Here is a 20,958-nt window from a genome sequence, read left to right as displayed (position 1 = left end):
TTAGCTATTCATTTTCCATAGGCTGCCTTCATTCCCGTGGCCTTTTGCAGCTAGGAGACAAGATGTTGCCTTGGAAACAAAGCCCCTTAGATGTTTGGAGTCTCTGGGATTGCTCTGTCTGCTCCCGAGTACTTTTGGGTTATTTTTATTAACCACACAAAGATGCAGCAGGCTCGTAGCCAAGGCAGAAAGTAGCCCTGGGAGGTGGAGGGAAGGCAAGAGCCTTACTGGCATCATTCGCTCCTCTGGGGATGTTTTTAGCGATGCACCATGGGCTGAATGCCTGCAAGAGAAACGGCATCTCCAGAGAGTGCTGCACAGGCAGGGCTGTTCTGGGGCTGGGATGGCTGCAGGCAGGCAGAGCTGCAGTACTGCTGGGGAGAGGGGCTTGCCAGGAGAGAAAAAGCCAAAGCAGCCAGGAGGGGAAAATAGAGAGGAGTTAGAAATTGCAGAATTTGGATTTATTGGGGCTTCTCACTTTCCAGCTGACTGGCTGTGCCATGGAGGGACCACTGTGCACTCTGCTGCTGAGATGGACATGGTGACTACAGGCCTGGGCTGCTTATTTTAGAACAAATCAGATTTCTGGTCCCATTAGGCAGCTGTGAAAATCTCTGCTCCAAGATTTTACTGTCAGTTCTGCTCTGTGCTGCTGGGCAAGTCCAGGGCAGCACGAACTGACCCTAAACCAGAGCTTTGCTCCCGTTGGATGGCTGGAGAATACTGGTTACTTCTGCCCCAAATCTGTCTGTGGAGAAGTCTGACCCATTCTGCAGAGGGGCTCTGGGAGGCAGGCAGTGACTGTTATCACATCCCATTATCCACTGGCATCACTGCATGACACTGCCAAATCCCAGTCCCTCCATGGAGGACATTTTGGAGCAGGCTTTTTCTCCTTTTTTTGCAAAGACGTAAAAAGAAACAAAACAAAAGCAGATTAAAAGAAGCTCCCTAATCCCCAGATGGTAGTTGAAATATTTCCAATCTAGCCAAAGTATTCCATTAAAAAGTGAATATATACATTTTCCCAAGAAATAGTCTGTACAGTGTTAAGCCCGTGCCTTGCTACTCATGTCAGCACAGTCCTCTGCTCTGTGCAGCCACCAGGGAGGGCTTCCCACTGCAGCAGCTGCAGGACTTGCAGACCCAGAGGGGTGGCACACAAAGAGAGGGAGCACAGAGGGAAAGGAAGGAGTGCAGTGAAAGAGGATGAATGTGAGAGGCAGAGGGTGAGGAGTGGCGGTGCCACTCCCAGAGATGAACACCCGCAGCTCACAGTGACAGAGAGCCTCCACCATGGTGCTGAGAGGGTGCAGCCATGTCCATGCTTGGCTACAGGCACTGGGGCCATCCCCACTGTTCTGTGGGGGTTGAGGTGACCTGTAATGGTAGCAAAGGGTTTTAGGGGGAGATCCACCCTCTATCCTCTATTTGTATAACACAGGCTTACACACAAGGGAGCAATTCCATTGTTTTGTGGCATTTTCCACCATAGCTGAGCTTCACAGATGCCCAGGCTAGTAAGATGCTCTCAGATTTTCTTATCCCTTCTGACACATCCTCACCAGAGCAAAGAAGTCTGCCTCACCCTCACAAGTGTCATAAATGCTGGGTGCTTTTTTCCCATTGTTGCAGATTTTTCTTGTCGTTACTACATGATGCCATGGTTACAGAGATGTAGGACTAATCCAGTGACAGCAGTTTATGAGCTTTTTTTGGTTTTGATATTTTTGATGCTATATTTGTGCCAGAAGAATAAATAATAAATACACACAACAGCATCAAAGATTTCCTCCAGCCTCCCAGCCTATTTCTGCCTACCCTTGTTAAGCTGTTAGAAAGGTAGTTCTCTGCCAGCCACTTATCTTATGAACTATCCTGTCATCTAATGATGCACCTGAGGTCCCATTTATCCATTTTCTCTGAAAAGAGCAGTTAATAAAAATAAAGTTCCTCTTAATATCCCTGAGAACAGCTTCCCCTGGAACAGCAGTGCTCACACTCAACCCAACAGGTTCCTTCCCCTCTGTCTTCTTCCCCTTTCCTTCTTCTTCCTCTCCCACCCTCCCCCTATCAAAGGGTTGGGGAAATTTCTTGATGCTCTTGTAAGGAAAATATAGGACATTTTTTCTCTGCAGCAACCTGAAACAATGCGTAAGCAAATCTGTTAGTGTGTGACTTGCCTCAGCTCCGGTAAGGAGGAACTCGCTGGAGGTTACTCTCTGTAATCCCTGCTGATCAAAGGAAGAACTCCTCCAAGCCTGTTACAAGCACCCAAGTCTTGATTTTGCTGGAAATACAGCAGCACAGGGGAGAGCTAGCTAAAAATCTGTCTTTCATCTGCTCTGAACTCTGTGGCTCCTTTTAAACAGCTACAGAATCCTTGACCAGTCACTGCTCAACCTCAGCCCCATCAGAAGCAGCTTCCACTCACAGCAGAACCTCAGCCAAATGCTCCTCTATCCCCACCTCTACTCCTCCCTGCAGAGAAGGGCTCAGAGTCACCTGGAAATTAAGAGGAAGAGAAGCTAAACAAGGATTGTTGTAGTAAGAAGTCATAGGCAAAATTTTGCTCACCAGTCACTCAGTGAATGGCATCTTGTTCCATTCTATCCCCTTCACAATGTGAATATCATAGAATCCTAGAATGGTTTAGGTTGGAAGGGACCTTGATCATCTTATTCCAACCTCCCTGCCATGGGCAGGGACACCTCCCACTAGATCATGTTGCCTTTAGTCCCAACTAACCTGCCTTGAACACTTTCAGGGACGGGGCATCCACAGCTTCTCTGGGCAATCTGTGCCGGTGCCTCATCGCCCTCACAGGGAAGAATTTCTTCTAATTTCTAATCTAAACCTACCATGTGTCCATGTGAAGTCCTTCCCCCTTGTCTGGGGTCACCCTGCATCTCCATCACTGGTTGTGTTGCAGCCAGAGACCAAAAAGCAAGAAGTTACCACACCAGCTTGGGTATTTGCTTTGGGAACTGCTGCAAACCCCTTCATTGCCAGGAAAACTCAGCAGTGAGCATCTTGTAGGACATTTGGTGAAAGAGCATGGGACCAACCACCAGAAAATTTGAGGTGGTGACAACTGAAATTAGAACAGAAAATAAGTTGAGAATGAAGGAGGCCTGATGAGAAAGTTCCTGTTCTACTTATTAATAGAACTGGACAGAAATGCTTGATGGAATGGCTAAAAATAGTCTGAAATAAACCAAAATAATTTGTAAAATCTAGTCAAAATATACAAATCCAGTTAGAATATATGACTCCAGTCAAAATGTACATGTAGTCATGGACAAGAGGAAATTATGTGAGAATTTTTCAAGAGGATTTTGCATTCCTGAAAGGACAAAGCAATTTGTTTTAATTTTCCCAACTTTCATTCAAACCCAAAATTTTTGTTTGAAATTTGACATACTTCTAAAAAATAATACTGAGCACCTAAATAACTCAAAATATTTTGATAGGACTTAAGGCAAGTGCTTTTGCTGGATGTGAAATTAAATTTTTCAGAGGATTTTGGGTTCGCAGGAGAATCCACGTTTCATCCAAGCTGATTTTTAACACCACCTAATTTTTCAGTTCTGCTGCCAAGTGGAAGAATCAGTATTCTTTGGCTGCTGTGATGACTAATGTCACATCAGCAATGCAAGAAATAATTTTGAGATCCCCCCCACATCAGGCACAAAGCTTGAGTATGCACAGCAAACCTACTGACTGCTCTGTCAGTGGAGGGCAGTACGAAATCCCTACCCAGATATGCCAGTTATGGTTTACAGAAGAAATTATGGGTTATGAGAAGAAAAGAGGCGACAAGGAGATGAAATTTAACAGGGTTGGGGCGAAGGGAGAGATTCTCCCTCTCCCTGTTTTCCTTTAGGTATATATCTTCAACAGAGATCAAGTAAAAAAGGACCATAAAGTGAAACAGGGCTCTTTCAGGTTGAAACACCATCTCTTTCTTCAGGGACAATTGAATGTAACCCACAGGCTTAGTCCCTCATCACAGAGGCACTGGTAAATCTGTGAGATTAATTGTAGAGTGGAGATTAGCACCCACCGTTCAGCATCAAGCTCTGAGCATTAAACTAATTACTAGGTTCCAGCACTGCACAACTTCCCAGCAGGAAGGCACTGCCCTATAAACCATCATACACAAGTGGCATTTAGCCAGAGATGTTAAAAAAATCTTTCTCCCAGGAATGCACCCACCACAGGAGCTGGTTTCCCTTTCTGGTCCAAAGACAAAGGCTGTTTTCCCCCTTTGTGGTGGGAAAGCTTGGAACGAAACTGTCCCCTCTGCCCTGCCACTTTTAACAGCGTCACCCAGAGGGATGTTGGTGTGGAAAATCTTAAGGACATGTCAGGAGTGGAAGATGCACAGGCTAAAGACATCAGGAATTCCCAAACCCAGAGTGAGTTCCCACAGAATCACCACCACTCCCACTCTGTTCAGCCTCAGCCATCCGCGTTGCAATGAATGGAAAATATCCATTTATTTTACAAATGCCAGGAGCCAGTGCAGCTCCCCCACCTGTGTTCCCACTGTGGCATCTCAGGCATTTCCCTGCCCGTTTACTGCAGCACAAATACTCCAGTGCTCTTACATTTTATGGACTTCTACCCAGCAGAGGATATTAGGGAGAGGAGAAGGGCAGTAAGCTGCAAGGATTTTGCTCTCTCATCTTTCCATGTTTCCAGCCTGCTCCTCAGCACTGCGGCAGAGCTGTTCCCTGCAGAGCATGAAGCCATGCGGCTAATGTCCCCCATCTGTGACTCTCTGCCTCATCCCCTCCCTGGTGGGCAGTGCTGTCTGTGCCTGCATGGCCTGAAAGTCCTCAGTGAGGGATGACATTTGGGCTCTCAGGTTCTGTACCCAGACCCTTTGCTCAGTTCTTGTAGGGCAGAGGGCCCATTAAAGCATCCGGTTCTTGGAGCGATGCTGGGGGAGCCTGCAGTGGCTCTTGGACTCTTGGGGATGCCCTCTTCTTGAAATAGAGGGGACTGGGATGAACAGAGTGCTGTTTTCTTTCCTGCCTTTGCAGCTAGTGGGTCAGGACCTATTTTGAGACCATTTAACACATGCTTTCTGGCTTCCCCATTCTTGCTTGGAAAAATCAGGTCAGCTACCCACCGCGTTTGTCTCGCCCAGCTCTGGAGCTACTCTGAGCTCCTAGAGAAGAGGGGAGGACCCTACATTTCCTAGAAAAAAGCAAATTCAGGAAATAACTTGTCCTTGCAGGTTGAGTTCTGTGTTGTTGGGTCGTGGATTTTTCCCCCAGTAGTGAATGAACCACTATTTTCTACAGGATGTGGAGCTATAGGAATTCTTACTGTGGTGGTGGGCAGCTGGCAGCCCAAGAGCTGAGTCTAGTCCATGCATTATCCAGTCTCTGCATTGCCAGACAGTCATCAGTCCAAGCAAACCAGGAATATTATTTTATATGTGTTGAAGAAGGGGAAAAGAGGGTAATACCCACATAAGGCCTGGCAAATTTTATTTGGTCAACTGCAGTATCATCCAGAATGGGAATGAAGGTAGTACTGAACACAGAGCAGTTGGCCTGCTGTAAGAATCATCATGATCTGCAATATCAGTCCTGCTCAATGTCTGCCCAAACAGGAAGCAGCAAACAGAAAAAAACCAGCTATAACAAGGTTTCAGGCTAGAGATCCTAGACCACTTCCCAGACACACAGAACTGTTTGGCCAAGATAGTCAGAGGCGATGGTGCCGTCTTGGCTCCAGAAGGATGTGAAAACCAGGCTGTGCTAACTGCCAGCCGGACAGCACAAGATCACAAGATCTGGATGTCACCGTGGCTGCCTGGTTGTGTTTTCTGTACACAAGTCTGTCTGCCCCCAGACAGACAGCAGCCCTTCAGCATTGTATCCAAGTCAGCCAACCTTTTTGTGAGAGGTTTGCATGAGGGTGGATGGCTGCTGTGACTCCGTGGAAAGCCAGCCATCCCTAACTTAACGTTTTAGGCTTAGCTTTGCTGGGTGATGCAGACTGCAAGACAGCACTACACTGAGCTTTTGGGTAAACCCCATTTCCCAGACCACTGGCGTCTCTGTCCAGAGCTTTTTGCATTTCCACCTCCAACTAACGAGAGTGAAGAGGTGAAGTTTGGGTGCCCACCTCAAGGTAATCTCCAAAGGGATAGATATTAATAAGCCACTGGATAGATTTTTACCTGCTCAGTGCCTTCCAGGATCTCTCAGCAAGCCAAATGCCAAGCCAAGGTGGGAGGCCTCAATTAAATGTTCTGAGGGTAGATGGAAGGGTGCAGGAGGAAAGCTGTCTCTCCCACGATGCACAGCAGCTGCTTAATGCCAGACAGACTTCCACAGATTGAGAGGTCAGCTCTGAAACACAGATGTGTGAGAAAGAGAGGGAGAGTGAGGGGGAGAGTCGTACATGTAGCTATTTATTCAGTGTCTCCAAAAACTTCTATGGACTTGGAGCTGGGCCCTGGATGTCTCTGGAAAAGACATATTCACCAGCTATGCTTTGTTTCCAGGATTTAATCAGACTGAAAATCACTGGCTTTTGCTGCAATGCAACCACTCTTTGGCTGGAAGTGGGGTCCGTATTTCTGAGACAGTCTGTAAGGAGAAGGGGGAGGTTTTCAGTTTATGAGACACGTTCTTCCGTGAAGTTACAGGACATCATTTCTCACTGGAGCAGCAGAGGCACGTACTGCTGTGCCCTGAGATCAGGATCTGGTCCCCCACAAGGCTTCCCTTCCAAGGATGTCCTTTCTGGGTGCTGGATGGTCTCTAGACATCAGTGTGATTATCCCCAGGTTCATGACTCATGACTATTTCCACAAGATTGCTTGCTGATGGCTGGTACTGTGCTGATTTGCCTACCCCCAGCCAAACTGGAGTGCTTATAGTGCTCATCTTTTCCCCCACTGCATGGATTTTCTGATATGTTCTGAGAAACAGCTCCTGGTACAACCAGCCACCAAATGAAATTGCCCCAGGGTTAACCTTTGAGACAGGCTAAGTGCCAAGTATCATTAATCAGAGCAAATAATAGCAAAAAAAATTGATATTTACTGGGATTTAGTTCTCCAAAAGGAAAGGACAGTACAGTGTGGCACACCAGCTCATACCTCTATTGGCTGTAACACAGCACAGCTCTGTAAGGTTTAGCAGATTTGTACCACACAGATTCACACAAGGTTTTGCCTCTCCCTTAAAATTCTCCTTCCATAAAACTATTCCTTTTGGAAAAAAAATTAAAATAGAAAATGTCCTAGTCAGTGTCCAGGCAACTTCAAAGAATCAGAGCTAGGATTTGCCCTGGGGTAGTCAGAGATGAGTACCTGGGTCCTACTCCAGTCTGGCTCTACAGCAGCCAGGGCAGCAGCTTTGCTGGTGTCTTTGTGGGCACCAGTCATGGGTGGTGGTGAGAAACAAGTAATTAGGGGTGGTCTGTATCAGGGTGATGGAAAATAACCTGCTTGCAGAGACAAACACCACTGCCAGTAGTGTCAGATTGCAGGGAGGGGCCCCTCTCCCTTCCAGCCAGGTAACACATTAATTGGGCTGTGTGGCTGTTGCAAGTGAAGTCACAAGTTTGGAATGCTGAGCGCAGGCTGTGAGCTTGGTGACAGTGACATATGGGAGACAATTAAATAACTGCAGTTATATCCAGGTTAGGGAGAGAACAGATCCCCTTTTGAACTGGATTTGTGGTGCACAGGTATGCCCACAACCTGGGGTTAGGAATGACACATGCCCACTGTGTTTACAAGCTTCTTGTTCACATCTGCCTGTGGATTTCAGACCCTGCCCTGGCCTTACAGAGCCCTCTCCATTCCCCAACCAGAATGGAGGTCTGTTCTTTAGTAAAGCCTTATTTGGTCTCTTGGCTTGATGTCTAAAGGCTGGATGTCTAATTTCACTTTACCACAGTCTCTAAGCTCAGCTGAGCTGTCTCCCCAGGCCATGCCCAGCCAGCTTTAATTCTCCTGCTGTAGGTGGATGGAATCAGCATCCAGGAGTGACACAAAGTGTCAAACCCCACTCTCCATAATGAGCTGCCCAAAGGCATTCAGCTCAGGTGTTGAGGTTTCACCTGCTATGGAAGGTGCAAGCCGCTGGGGAGTGGCGGCAGGACGTGTCAGAATGCTGCAGAGACAGGCTGGGATGCTCGTGCTGGGTAAGAACCAGCACAAAGGAGACCAGCCTGACCTCTTGCCCTCCTCCCAGATGTTTTGTTCCAAGACAGAAGACAGAACAGCTGGGAATGGCAGAGGCAGCAGTAGTGGAATGAGCCCTGCACCATTTTGTAGCTCCTTCCAGCAATCCCAGGGACCAAGCTCTGCCTATTTTTAGCTCCCGAGGTAGCTGAAATACCACCGTGGTGTTCATTAACAGCAGCCCTGTCGGGTGGGAACTGCAAGGCAAGGGAATGGGGGGGCTGGTTTGCCTGTTTTGTTTTGCTTTATTTAATTGCTGGCTGCAGTACAGAGGCAGAGCGTGGCAGGAGGCTCAGCTCCTCTCACCTCAGGAAAAGCAGGAGCAGCACACCCAGGGGAGGCAGGCAGGGAAAAGTCAATCAGGCAGTATTTAAAAATCTACCTGCTGGGCCCAGGGGGAGTTGGAGATTTTAATGTCATTCCCAGCTTGAGACACGGCCTGGAGAGTGAGAAAAGAAAGGGGTATCTTCTCTTCTTGGATCCTTAATTGCTCGTTAAATCATCTAACAAATGCCTGAACTCCTGGATGGCCCCATGCTCCTTGACAGAGGGACTTCAGCCTTGGCAGGGGGAAGGGGTATTTTTAAAAGTACTCATTGCACCTGCTTTTTCTGAATCTGTAAAACCAAGAGTTGAGTGGTTCATTCTGCAAAATAAAACTAAGTCTGGAATATTGTTACCACTGTTCAGCAGAAGCAATAAACTTTCCTTTGAGATCTTCCCCTGTTTCAGCCTGCTGACTCTGTCTGCCCTGCAGGCAGGTGTCCACACTGTGAGAGCAGAGCCTCTCCTGTCCCCAAAAGGGACCTCCAGTTACTGCAGAGGAGCATGTACCAAAATAATCCCCTGCCCTACATGCTCAGCCCCACTTCTGGCCCAACAGACTCACAGAAAACTACAGCCAGAAATGTCTGTGCCTGGTCACTCCCATTCTGCCTTGTCATTGCTGTTCATCTCTGTCTTCTGCTCAAAACCCCCCTGTGCTGGGTCTTACTCACAGGGAACTGCCACAAGTCTCAGTAGTTGAAAAGGTGATGCAGCTATTTCCCAGCACAGAAAATATGATGTCTGTGCCATTGCCTCTGATGTTTTGCAAAGAGCAGCCTGCAGTTCAATCCACAAAACTCAGAAGAAGCCCAGACCATGCCCACGACAGCTGGAGAGCTTCAAATGTGCTTTGGCATCGCAGACAGATGGACAGATCTGTGACTTACACCTGTAACCCCCTCCAGCAGTCCAGATAACATACAAAGACATCCTTCTAGACATCCTTCTACCTGACTGGAAGCATGGATGCTTTTCATGCATCACCCATACACAAATACTGGGGCCAAGGCAGACTGCAGCCATTACCAGGTTTTATGTCATTTAGAGTCTGTGAAAAGAGCAGAACTGCTGCTCCAGCAGGGCAGGCAAACCCTACAGATGATTTATGAATATTCACTCAGCTCACAAAGCACTCCAGGGCAGAAAACAAGCTTTTGAAATTAACTGAACTCTTCAAGGTTCTTCGTTTGTCTTGGCTTTGAGGTGTGAGTCACCAATATTTTTTCTCCAAAATGAGCAGAGTCTGTACAGAGGGCTGGGAGGATTCCTGGGCACTAAAATATGAAGTAAAGTGCCCTGTGAGATAGATTTTATGTTCATAAAGCCTTCAAAGCATAGAGTCCACCCCATTAAGTTTTATGGGATACAATACTGAGACATACAGTACTGAGACTTCTTCAGCCCATAAAGGCTGGATGTTCAAGGCACCTGAGGCTCTTTCATTGAGCACTAAAATCTCCAGCAGCTTCAGTCTCCAGTGCTTTCAGTTTGGTGCCCTACAATTTTTCCACAGTTTCGGTGTTCAACAAAGAGGTTACAGAGTTTTCATCCTGACCATGCAGACCCTGCCGTACACTTGTCATTCCCATCCATACAAAAAGGTTATTGTGGTGCTCCTCAATGATGGCACTTCTAATGTTCCCAGCAAAGCATGAGCAGAACCTGCAATCCCTTCTCAAGATTTGTGTTTCTGGTCTGCACTTGCTGGCTTAGATCAAACACCCTGGAAGGCAAAGATTTCCACCTGCATTTGGCCAAGAATGGGTTCAGTCTAGCACACAAGAGACAAGAGAGTAAAACAAGAAATCTTCACAAGTTTGCTGCACACGCACAAGGAACAAGAGCTCCTCTTTTCCAATTAATTATAGCAATAATAACTGGGTTTGTTTCAGCTAGTAGAAATATGAGATTTTCAAAGCAATGAAAGAAAAGCTCTGCAGATTAGTCAGCATCCCAAGGGTTTCAGGAGTCTGTGGGTGCTGTGGGAGTTTACTTCTTGCAGAGCAAGCAGAGGGGGTCATGAATTTGGGTGTCCTTCTTCACAAACAAGTGAGGCATCAGCCACTGTGGACTATTACAGGAAGGCTGAACTCAGCTATTCCAAGTCTGTCTAGACATTCCCATCCTAAATCTGAGACATCTTCCAGACCCAAGTTGTGTCAGAGCACTATCCTCCAGAAAATGTTGCTGTCCCAGTGAATCTCATTTTTTCTCACCGAAAAAGATTCCATCTAAAAATGGCCAGCTGGCCCTACCCTCACTGCCATGCTCTGTAGCCGTGGGAGATTCCTCCCCCTCTGAGTCACAGAGCACCACAGCCAGCCAAGGTGGTCTGCATTAACATGAATTAGCCCTCCTAGCAAGGGCTCATTGCAAAAAACAAGAAATTAGGAAAAGCAGTAAACCAGCATCTGGACAAGATTGTTTCTGGAGTCTTTCTGCTGTTCTTTCTGATACAAAGCCCCCACTTCAGCAAGTTTCCACTTTCAGTTAAAGCAAGGCGTTGCTGCTAACAATTTTAAATATCCTTGTACATGTATGAATTCCTATCTGTTCCCATGAAATTCCACACGTGCAGTGCAGACTGCTTTGTCTGTTGAATAGAAATACTTGTTGATATGAGGTGGATTGCACAAACAATCTTTTTCCTTGTGATTTCCTTCCTCCATCCTCCTTTTGCCCTTTCAGCTGGATCACACAGTGTGGATGCTAAATCCCATCCTGAGAAACATGGCCTCTTTACTCCTGATGGTTTGGTGAACTGTTTCTGAAATCTCTGGCTCCAAGTTCTGCCTGAAGCACCTACGTGAGCTCTTGTTTCTTTCCTCTGCAGGCTGATGCCAAGATGGTCTGCGATGTCGTGAGTCGGATGGAGGACACAGAGCCCTTCTCCCCAGAGCTGCTGTCAGCTATGATGAGGCTCTGGGCAGACTCTGGGATCCAGGAATGCTTCAACCGGTCCCGGGAATACCAGCTTAACGACTCAGCCCAGTAGTGAGTATCCCTTCCATGGCCTTGCATGTTAACAAGCTGCATTTGATTTGTTAAAGTTTTAACTGAAGTGAATGATCTCATAGCAGTGGAGCTAAACGTGTCTCTGCTCAGTTTGGGATGTGTGTTGTGTCACAGGCCACTGCAAAGCACAAAGGATCAGGCAGGACATTCATGTCCCCTCTTGGCCAGTCTGGGGTCAGGTCTGTGGCCTCAAGGCCAGGTTCCCAAACAGCTCCCAAATGTCTCAAGGTAGGTTTTTGCAAACATGGATCTAGTGAGTGTAGGCAGATCAACCTGTGGGCACAGCAGATGGCTCCTTTGTCTGACTGAGAACAGAAGGGTGTGACCACCTGCTTTGTACAGCAGTACAGCTCTTGGGTTTGCTTTTCTTTCCTCTGTTTGCTTTTCTTTCCCACTGTACTTTCTGTAGTTGTACAGTGTACTGATAGGTCAGCTGGATTACAACCAAGGCTAAGGGACATCTTTACTTTTCCAGGGGTATTGAGTTACTCTTGTAATGCAGTCAGTGACTTCTCTACCATTAGGGACCAAATCCAGATGTCATTCAGTGGGAATTGTCTGAATCCATGGCTTTGGCTCATACTGTCATGAGGACAGGACATCCACCCATAAATGGCTGCTGCGGCTCTGAAGAGATGTTCAGTGTCTCCCCAGCTTCAGTTCAGACCTATTTGTAATGATAATTGATCCAATACATTTGCTTCCACCTAGGGCAGGAGACCAAAGGCTTTCATCCCATAATTTCAACCACAGCATCTGTTACAGTCAGGCAAAATGCCCCAGGCCCTGGACTGTGTCTTGGGCAAGAGTCAGCCAAAGGTGGTTAAGTAGAAACATAAGGAGCAGGCAGGCAGAGAGCATTCATCTCCCCAGCTGTACCCTTGGACCTTTTGGTAATCAGGGAAACAGAAGCTTCCCAATGGGGTCAGGCAATGCTATGTCCATGCTTTTGTCTGTCACAATATCCCACATCAACAAGTTCAGCAGCTGTTTCATGCACTTCTGGAGTTGTTATTGTGTTTGGATTGTCTGGCATCTCTGCTTGGGGTGTTCCTGGGTATCAAACACACAGCCCAGGCACTGGTGTGGCTGCTGGTTTTGCTCTGTGTGGTGGGGCTGGTGCTCCCAGCTGCACCAGCTGCTCCCACCCAAGCTGGCAGGGCAGCTGGGGAGAGCAGCTCTTGAGGTGCTGCAGCAGAAGGCAAGTGATGAAACATCATTTGGCATTGATGGAAAACTGGATGGGAAACCTGCAGATGTGTGGTTGGTGACACAGCTTCCCACCCAACCATGATCACACCTCAGAGATGATCCTGGCATTCTGCTGCCTTTTAATCAGTACTAGGTGGATGATGGTTTTAATCTGTATTTCATTGCCTGTAGTAGCAAAATAAGCTTTCTCTTGCCAGCAGCTTTTTCTTTTTCCTTTTTTTCTTTTTTTTTTCCACAAAATAAGGGTATGATGGCATAAACATACCTTTAGAGATATAAATTATCTAAAATGCCAGTCCTAATTGCATTACAACTTTGTGAAAAAACCTTCAATTGTTTTAGCACCAATTACCTTGAGGAAAGTATTTTGATTTTCCTTCCATGCAAGATAGCAGTTGAAAATAATAAGCAGAGCCCTCCCAGTATGACCAGCTGCTGTGCAATTCATCAGCAAGAGCTCTGAAACCACAATCAGTTTCTAGACATCAACTGAAGAGCCTCTGTGCTGTAGCATTCACAGCAATTGCAATCTAGGGGTTGCAGCCCAGCGAAATGAATTCTGGTGTCTCTGACAAAATCTCCTGCATCCAGATGAGGATGGATGACCCTCTGTGCCAGGGCAGTGGTGTGATGCCTCTCTCCTTAGCTGCACTGTGAGTTGTGCTGTGGCTGGACATCTTTTCTCTCTGGGCCAGGTGGGATGGGGAAGCTGGAGATTACAAAGTCCTTCTCATTTACAGCCCTGCAGGTGTTCAGGAGCCTCTGGTGGTTCCACCACTGGGAGCACAGATGTTGTCACAGGCAAGGCACCAAAACATATCCTTCTGCACCTCTAGGCCTTGGTGCCACCACAGGAGATGGTGGTGCAAGTGAGAGCTCAGATGGCACTTATTCATGGCCAGTGAACTCCCAGTGAAAAGAAGCACATATTTTATTTAATTCTTCAATGCTTTGGGGTTGTTTACTTTTGCATGAGTGGAAGATTTGAGACAGTTTTATATTTTTTCCCCACCCTGGGAAAAGTCTTGTCTTTATTGACACTCATACTCAATTTAAAATACTAACAACTACAAAATGTCTTTTCATTAAGGCTGAGAAAAATAAATTCCAGACAAGAAGTGAATTCTAAGTTCCCCAATGTCTGAGAAACAGTGACAGGCAGTAAGCTGCACTAGCATTTCATTTCAGGCTTCTCTTGGTGTTAAGCCTTAGGGGCTGGCATTTTGCTGGCAGGAGGGAGGTTTCCTGCAGGAGCTGGAGATTGTGCTCCACGGCTGCTCAGCACATGTCACAGAGCCTGAAGGCACCAAGTGACCAGGTCGTGTTGTGGCCAGCACAGGTGAGACCTTCAGGAGTGCTCTGGGCACTTCACCCCAGGAACCACCCCCCAAATGCCCTGAATGCTTTCAGAGCCTCCCCCTGCTGCTTGGCAATTTCTAGGGAACCACCACCTGGGCTTCTCTTGAGTCAGTGCTGCTGTTGTCTTTAATTGTTCTTCCAGTGCTTTACCTTGAGCTTTTTTAAGTGGCTGGAACAACAGGCCTTCTGTTGCAGCCCCTGGGAGACCAAGTCACAGGCTAATCAACAGCCTGCAAGGGTCAGCAGCACGGCTCTTACCAGTCTGTCATCAATTTCACTGAAAATAAGTTTAATCTTTTGTGTTAGACTAAAAAAGAAGTGAGTGTTAGCTCCCTTCTGGAGCCGGATGGGCCAGAGCACATTGCTTTCTAGCCTCTGATACATGCAGACAAGTATGGATTTCCTGCAAAGCTTTGTTTCTTTTGGGCTCTAAAGTCAGCCAGTCCTTAGCAAGGATTTCGTAGCTGCTGCAAAGGAGCAGTAGAAAACAGCACTTTTACAAAGGAGGAAGAGGGAAGGTTCTGTAATGGACCCCCTGTGTCTTGGACTGAAAAAAACAAAACCATAAGGAAGGTAAGACAAGGGAAGAGAGTAAGATGTAGCAATTGGTTTCATCCTTTTTTGTTACTGCATTTTTTTGTAGTTCCCTAAGGCAAATTTACGGGTGGGTTGCGTTCCACATTCCTAATATCTTGATTATGTTTTTATTCCTACTTAGTCTCCTCTTCCTTTCTTGTCTCTGTGCCTAGGAGCTAAATCTACCTCTGATCATCAAAGAGTCTGGGCAATGCTGATGTCTTTTTCTTCTCCAGCCGGTTTCTGTCTGTAGAAGCACATCTGTGACCCACATTTTGCTTTCAAAATCAGCAAAACAGAGGTTTCCAGCTGGTTTCCTTAACGCCCGACTTTTGTTCAGATTTTAAAATTGTCTTGTGTTTCCTAGCCTCAAGTTCCTAACTAGGCTGGTCAGTGGAGTGCATCACATAGGGCAAGTCTGGTCTTAAGCACCCAGGGATGGGGACTGGCTTTGAGCAGCCTCCAAACTTCAGGGGGGAAATGGAGCAGACAGAGCATCCACATGAGCACTAATTTTCCCTGTGCATCTCCAAACAGGAACAGGCCCTGCAAGATGTGTAGGCAGAGACAGTTTGCAAGTACACAGACACAAAAAAGCCAGAACCTATCTCAAGTTCTTCTCCTCCTGCTTCCAAGTACTTTGAAAGATCATTTGATAATGCCAGGGCTGTGAAATTACCGTGAAAATGTAAAATATTTTAGGCCTGCATTCAACCCATCCATCTTCACACATATCAGAGGTGTCAGGGCTAGGAAGTTTGTTGCCTTTGGCTCCCTCCATCAGGAGCCAAGGAAGAGAGAGATGCCTCTGAAGAGGGATACAGACCTCACTGCTCAGTGGAGAAAGAGATGCAATTGTGTTTGTTGCTCTAGCACAGCTAACCACGGCACTGACATCTCAAGTCTGTGCCAAATACCAACCCCAAACTGGACAACACTTTGGTTATTTCATCTTCAAGAATTGGTCTGGCAGGGCCTCACAGAAAAATGGCACCAGACTCAGAAGAAAATACTGCAGTGCCTTCCTTCTCACCCCATCTTGTGTGGGACTGTTTTCTGATCTATTTTCTTGCAAAAGAATTGTCTTTTCACGTCGCTATCACCTTCCCTACTGATTCTTACTGCATCCCACGTGCCAACACACACTTTGCATCAAAAAAGCAGTGAAGAAAGTAGAGCCAGATGTTGTTGTGATGTGGTGAATGGCTTCCAGATTGAGCCCTGACAAGGCAGCATTGGAACAGACTGCCCAGAGAGGCTGTAAAATCTCCATCCTTGGAAGTGCCCAACACTGAGCTACCTGAGCTAATTTTCAAACTGAATTTAACTTTGAAGTTTGTCCTGCTTTGAAAAGGGGGATGGGCCAGATGAACTCCAGAGCTCCAACCCGCACTGGCGCTCTTGGGTTTGTTCTTTTTCCCTTCACTCTTTCTCTGATAACACCGGGTTTAAAAGAGAGAAGGGGTCTTGGAGGTTTGCTGCAGTTTCCTGTGTCTAGTCGAGCAGGACCATGCAGCTCTATGATAATGTCCACATCCCACAAGTCCCATGGTCTAAACATTTACTTTGCTGGCTTCACCAGCAAGGCAAACATTTAAACCATGGGACTTGTGGGACTTGGTCATTATGCAGGACTGTCACGACATGATCCATTTTAATGAGCTGCAATTGTTTCTGGCACGCCCAGACTGAAAAAAGAAAAATTATAGGTCATGGTTTTGCATTAATATTCCCATCAGGTGTGTAGATTCCATTTTCCCATCACAGTTTTTGCATTAGAATATGGTTTTCTGCACACCCATCTTACTCGTGCCTGTCACTTGTGCTCCCTTGCATTTAATTGGAGGCAGTAGCAGCATAAATGGAACAATCCAATTAATTGGGATGACTTGCATTGCACTGTTTATTGAACAATGCACCTTTGTGTCTTGAGGCCCAATAAAGCAGAAAGGAAAAATACATCACAAGTGTAGAGGTAGGTACATTTGTCTGAATTTATGGTTTAATTTACCCCAGTAAGTAAATATGCCCACCAGCACTGAATAATCAAGTTCCCCTACAACAAGAAAAACAAAACAGTCCATAAAGGCCAGAGCTGGTTGACTGGAATCACCAACCTTGCTCCATTCCCACAAATGAGATGCAAATCTATTTCCAGGGAGGAGCAGCTCTGCAATGCTGGTGCTGGTGCTGGTGCTGGTGCTGGCTCTGGAGTGGGGCTGTTTCTTGGCAGTGCAAGGTGAGGGAGACACAGGCAATCTGAGCTTCAGCCTGTTATAGCCTTGCAGGGCTTGGGCTTGGGAGAGGTCTTAGGTTTTGTTATTATCCTCATAAATTAAGGAATTGCTGTTATTGTATGGCTTCACCTAGGGCTGAGTGTGAGGTGGAGGAAGAGAACAACTGGAAAGACATTGTTTTGTAAATCAGCTGGATGTTTTCCAGCATCCCCCCCTAAGTCTTCATCCATCTGGAACGCCCAATTTTGCCAAAATTGGGTACAAACTCTCCAGGGGCTGCCTCTGTTGGCTCAAAGCAGAGTGGAGACCACATCAGATTATCTTGACAACATGTGTTAAGTCACCTTCCTATCCCCCCAAATGCTGACAGGAAAGCAGGAGGATTGAGCTTCTTTGGCAGAGAGGTCTGCAGGACTCTGCATAGCACAGCCTCATCCTAAGATATTGGATCTCTTCATAGTGCCCATCCCACTTGGCCCTCTCAGACCCCAGGGCAGAGGCAGAGCTCCCCAGACCCCCCCTCTTTTGGGGAACAGCTCTGAAGAGACACAGGAGGTACAGACTGCCCTGCAAGGAGGAGCAGAGAAGATACATGGGTAGTTCACTCCCTGAGCACAAAGGCATGGCAGTACCTGCCACCTCCCTGCCATTTTTCATTCTGTGTTGCATTGTGAGTGTGTTGTCTTTGGCCTGGGATTAGTAAAATCTTGACACCCCAAGTAAATTGGTATTTAATGAGACACAATTAAATGGGCTCATCAGATCAGGGCCGTCCCCATTTTGGCAAAGCTCACACCAAAAGGGTAGGAGCTGAGGTAGTTCACACTGCCTGGAGGAGGAGACACTGCAAGAGCTTGGAAACGATCTCTCCTCTTTTCACATTTTGCTTGGTGGTGAGGAGCAGCCAGCACCATCTCTAAACACAGCACAGGGCATCCCCCCAAGGAAACCTGCTGAACCACAGTCCTGAACCCCAGATAATCTGTTCTCATCTCCAACTGACAGACCCAACAGGAATTTCTTCCTGCCTTGTGAAGGGCTGTGGGTGACAGATTTGGCGCAGAAAGATTTGACTTTTTTTGGCTGAGTATTTGTGTATTTTTAGGCTGAAATGTCCTTATGAAACCAGCTGGAGCTGGCAGGCTGCCACCAAGGGTTGAGGTTGGGTTTTTTTTGTTCCGTTCAGTTTGTTTTTTCACTGCTGCCCCTATTGCTGGCTGCATCCTCCCTCTCCCACCCTTCCTCAGGCAGCACTCACACCCTGCAGTGAGCCCCTCACTGTGTCTCCCACCTTTCACCCCAAGCTCCTCATCACACCAGGGCATGGCAGTGCTGGGATGCAGCTCCACAGCCAGGGAGTCCAGACTCTCCTGGGAGCTCACAGCCCCTGCTCCTCCTGCCCTGCAAAGCCAAGGAATCCAAGCTTCCCTCTCCCTTTCTGCACCCTCAGGTTTGATGTACAGTGCACCCCCAGCTCCACCATCATACCCTGCCCTGCAAGACAAACAGCATCACTCACACAGGCTGAGGGCAGGAGATGCTGAGGGGTGCACCAGAGAGGCTCTCAGGGTAACCATTGCTCCTAGAAGCTCCTTAGGGAATTGGATGTCTCTAGCGAGGCATTTGTCTCCCGTGTGTGTGCGATTCCTGCTTTCTGCCAGCCAGTCAGCACCCGGCTCTGTGCACCAGGGGCTCTGAGCCCTGTCCCCCAGCAACACGTGTGACCACGTGGGGACATGGGCTGCTCTCAGCCTCCTGACTCTGCAGCGTGTCTGCAGGAAAATCTGTCAGGAGCCCACCATGGCTCCTGACACGGCTGGCGTCAGGGCTGGCACCATCTGTGAGGCTGGGAGGTGAGCCTGGCCCTGGCGCGTGCTTTCCCCATGTGTTTGTACCCCTTTGAAATCCTTAAATGGCAAAGAATGGCAGGAATGCAGGGGTTTCTTTGGAGGCAGGCTCCAGGATGGAGCAAGCTGTCTTCCACACAGGTCTGCAGGCACCAGTGGGGAGATACTGTGCCCTCCCTCCCTGAGTCCTATCCCAGAAGTCATCCCAGTTTTTAAGGAAAGGTTGAAAAAGGACTTTGCTGCAGTCCAGGGAGCAGGTAGCAGCACGTTGGGAACTCTGGGGCAGAGCTGCCTGCACCAGCCATGGGGTGAACACCCCAAGAGGAGCCACTCCAGCCTAGGACAAGCCCTGCTAAGCAGGACAGACCAGCTCTGTGTGCTCAGGATCCAGTTATGTTCCTTTCCCTTCCATTACAGTTTCTGAGTCCTCCATGGATCATCCCATTCTCCATCCTGTGCCCTGCTCAAGGCTCTGACACCACTGTGCCAGAGTGGTGCCATTCATCAGCCCCACGGTGCAGGAGAGCTGCAAAGGCTTTTGAGTGACTGCCAGGGGTATGCAGCTGCTGCCACTCATCCCCCCAGCCCCTCCTGGGGACCAGACAGTGCACACACACTCACCCTTCCCAATACAAGAATGCAGCATCCCCATCCTCAGGCTAGGTGTTTTATCCAAAATCTGACATTAGGGTTAGGAGTTAAATCCAAAACCAATCACAAGCCTAGCTACAACTCCCTGTTTTTCAGAATATATTAAGAGAACCATTGGAAAATTGCTTTTATCTGCTGCTTCCTAAACCCTCTGGCTTGTACTTTAAAGCCTTTTGTCTGTGAACAGGAGAGCTGGAAAACCCTTTTTTGTTTCCTTAAGCAAATAGCCCATCTAATATCCAGCCTTGAGGGGCTTGAGAGAACAAAAATGAAGGGGAAAAAACCAAGGATGTAGCAAACATTGTGCCACGCTGTGAAATCACCAGATCACAGGACTCAGCAATGCTGGGTTTGAAGCAGCAGATCTGTGCCCATGACGGGAGGGTGGCACAGCCTCTGTTGGGAAGGCAGAGCTCCCCAGCCCCCGTGGGGCTGTCGGCCAGCAGGGCTGCAGCTCCTTGTCACGTTCCCGGTGGGGACAATGGCACGGGGCTGTTGATGGGGACAATGGCACCGGGCTGTTGATGGGGACAATGGCACCGGGCTGTTGATGGGGACAATGGCACGGGGCTGTTGATGGGGACAATGGCACCGGGCTGTTGATGGGGACAATGGCACCGGGCTGTTGATGGGGACAATGACAGGGGCTGTCCATGAGCTGCTGACCGAGAGCAGCGCAGCGAGGCAGGAGCTGCTGGGGCTGGGCAGGGACAGCAGGGCTGGGAGAGTCCCAGCACCTGGACACCACGGTCCTGTGCACTGGGATTCGCTCCGTGGAGCTGAGGGCACCGATTCTTTCATAGAATAATTGGTACAATAGCTCTAATTAGCCCTGGAGCAAACAGCACTTTATGTCTTGCTTATCCAGGCCGTGTTTGCGGCTGGGATGCTGAGCGAGCCCCAGCCATGGAGCTGCAGTTTGGCTGGGAAGAGGGGAAATGTGGGGTCCTTTCTCCAGGCTCAGCAGCGTGGGCACACGCTTGGCCATGGCCAGTGCCCTGTGTGTGGTGGGTAAAGGGAGTGTCCTGGGAGAAGCCTGGCACCAGGGGATTTAGGTGCAGGCTGTGCAGGCAGCAGGGGCTGTGCTTTTGCTTGGCATTTCAGTACAGCCCTCTCCAGGGCTGTGTCAGTGCCAGAGGGGGCCTTCCTGCCTCCCCTGTCTCTTGGAAACCTGACAAGGGGTTTGTTTGTACCTGGTTTTCCCCAGAGCACTCTCAGATGAGACTCTTGTTGATTTGGGCAGCAGAACTGGAGGCAGACAAACGTGATGCTGCCATGGCACTGTCATGTGCCACTCTACCATACAAGATGGGCATGAGCCCCATCAGCACAGGGGGCCTAGTACACTGCAGACAGATTTTTGATCTTTTCCTATATTTTTTTCTTTTTGCCTGTGCCACACACTAGCTGGGACTAGCTAGGTTCATATCAGTCCGTTCATCCACACCTTTTACACTATTGCAGTAAAAATAACAGAGACTGTCCATGAACTGTTGTTCCATCTTCCCCATGT

At 48.0% G+C, this 20,958-nt stretch overlaps 1 protein-coding gene across 2 annotated transcripts in view; it reads left to right on the top strand.

Annotated features, from left to right (window-relative positions):
• GNAO1 (G protein subunit alpha o1) overlaps positions 1-20,958 on the top strand; it is a 141,233-nt gene that overhangs the window by 82,966 nt on the left and 37,309 nt on the right. For both annotated transcript variants that reach the window (XM_030955717.1, XM_030955716.1), the window contains exon 4: positions 11,382-11,542. In XM_030955717.1, coding sequence (XP_030811577.1) covers positions 11,382-11,542 — 161 coding nt within the window. The remainder of the gene's footprint in view (positions 1-11,381; positions 11,543-20,958) is intronic.

This window comes from Camarhynchus parvulus, chromosome 11 (assembly GCF_901933205.1).
Source record: "Camarhynchus parvulus chromosome 11, STF_HiC, whole genome shotgun sequence".
Taxonomy (NCBI): domain Eukaryota; kingdom Metazoa; phylum Chordata; class Aves; order Passeriformes; family Thraupidae; genus Camarhynchus; species Camarhynchus parvulus.
The sequence above is the reverse complement of the archived record's forward strand: the minus strand, read 5'-3'. Positions and strand labels throughout refer to the sequence as shown.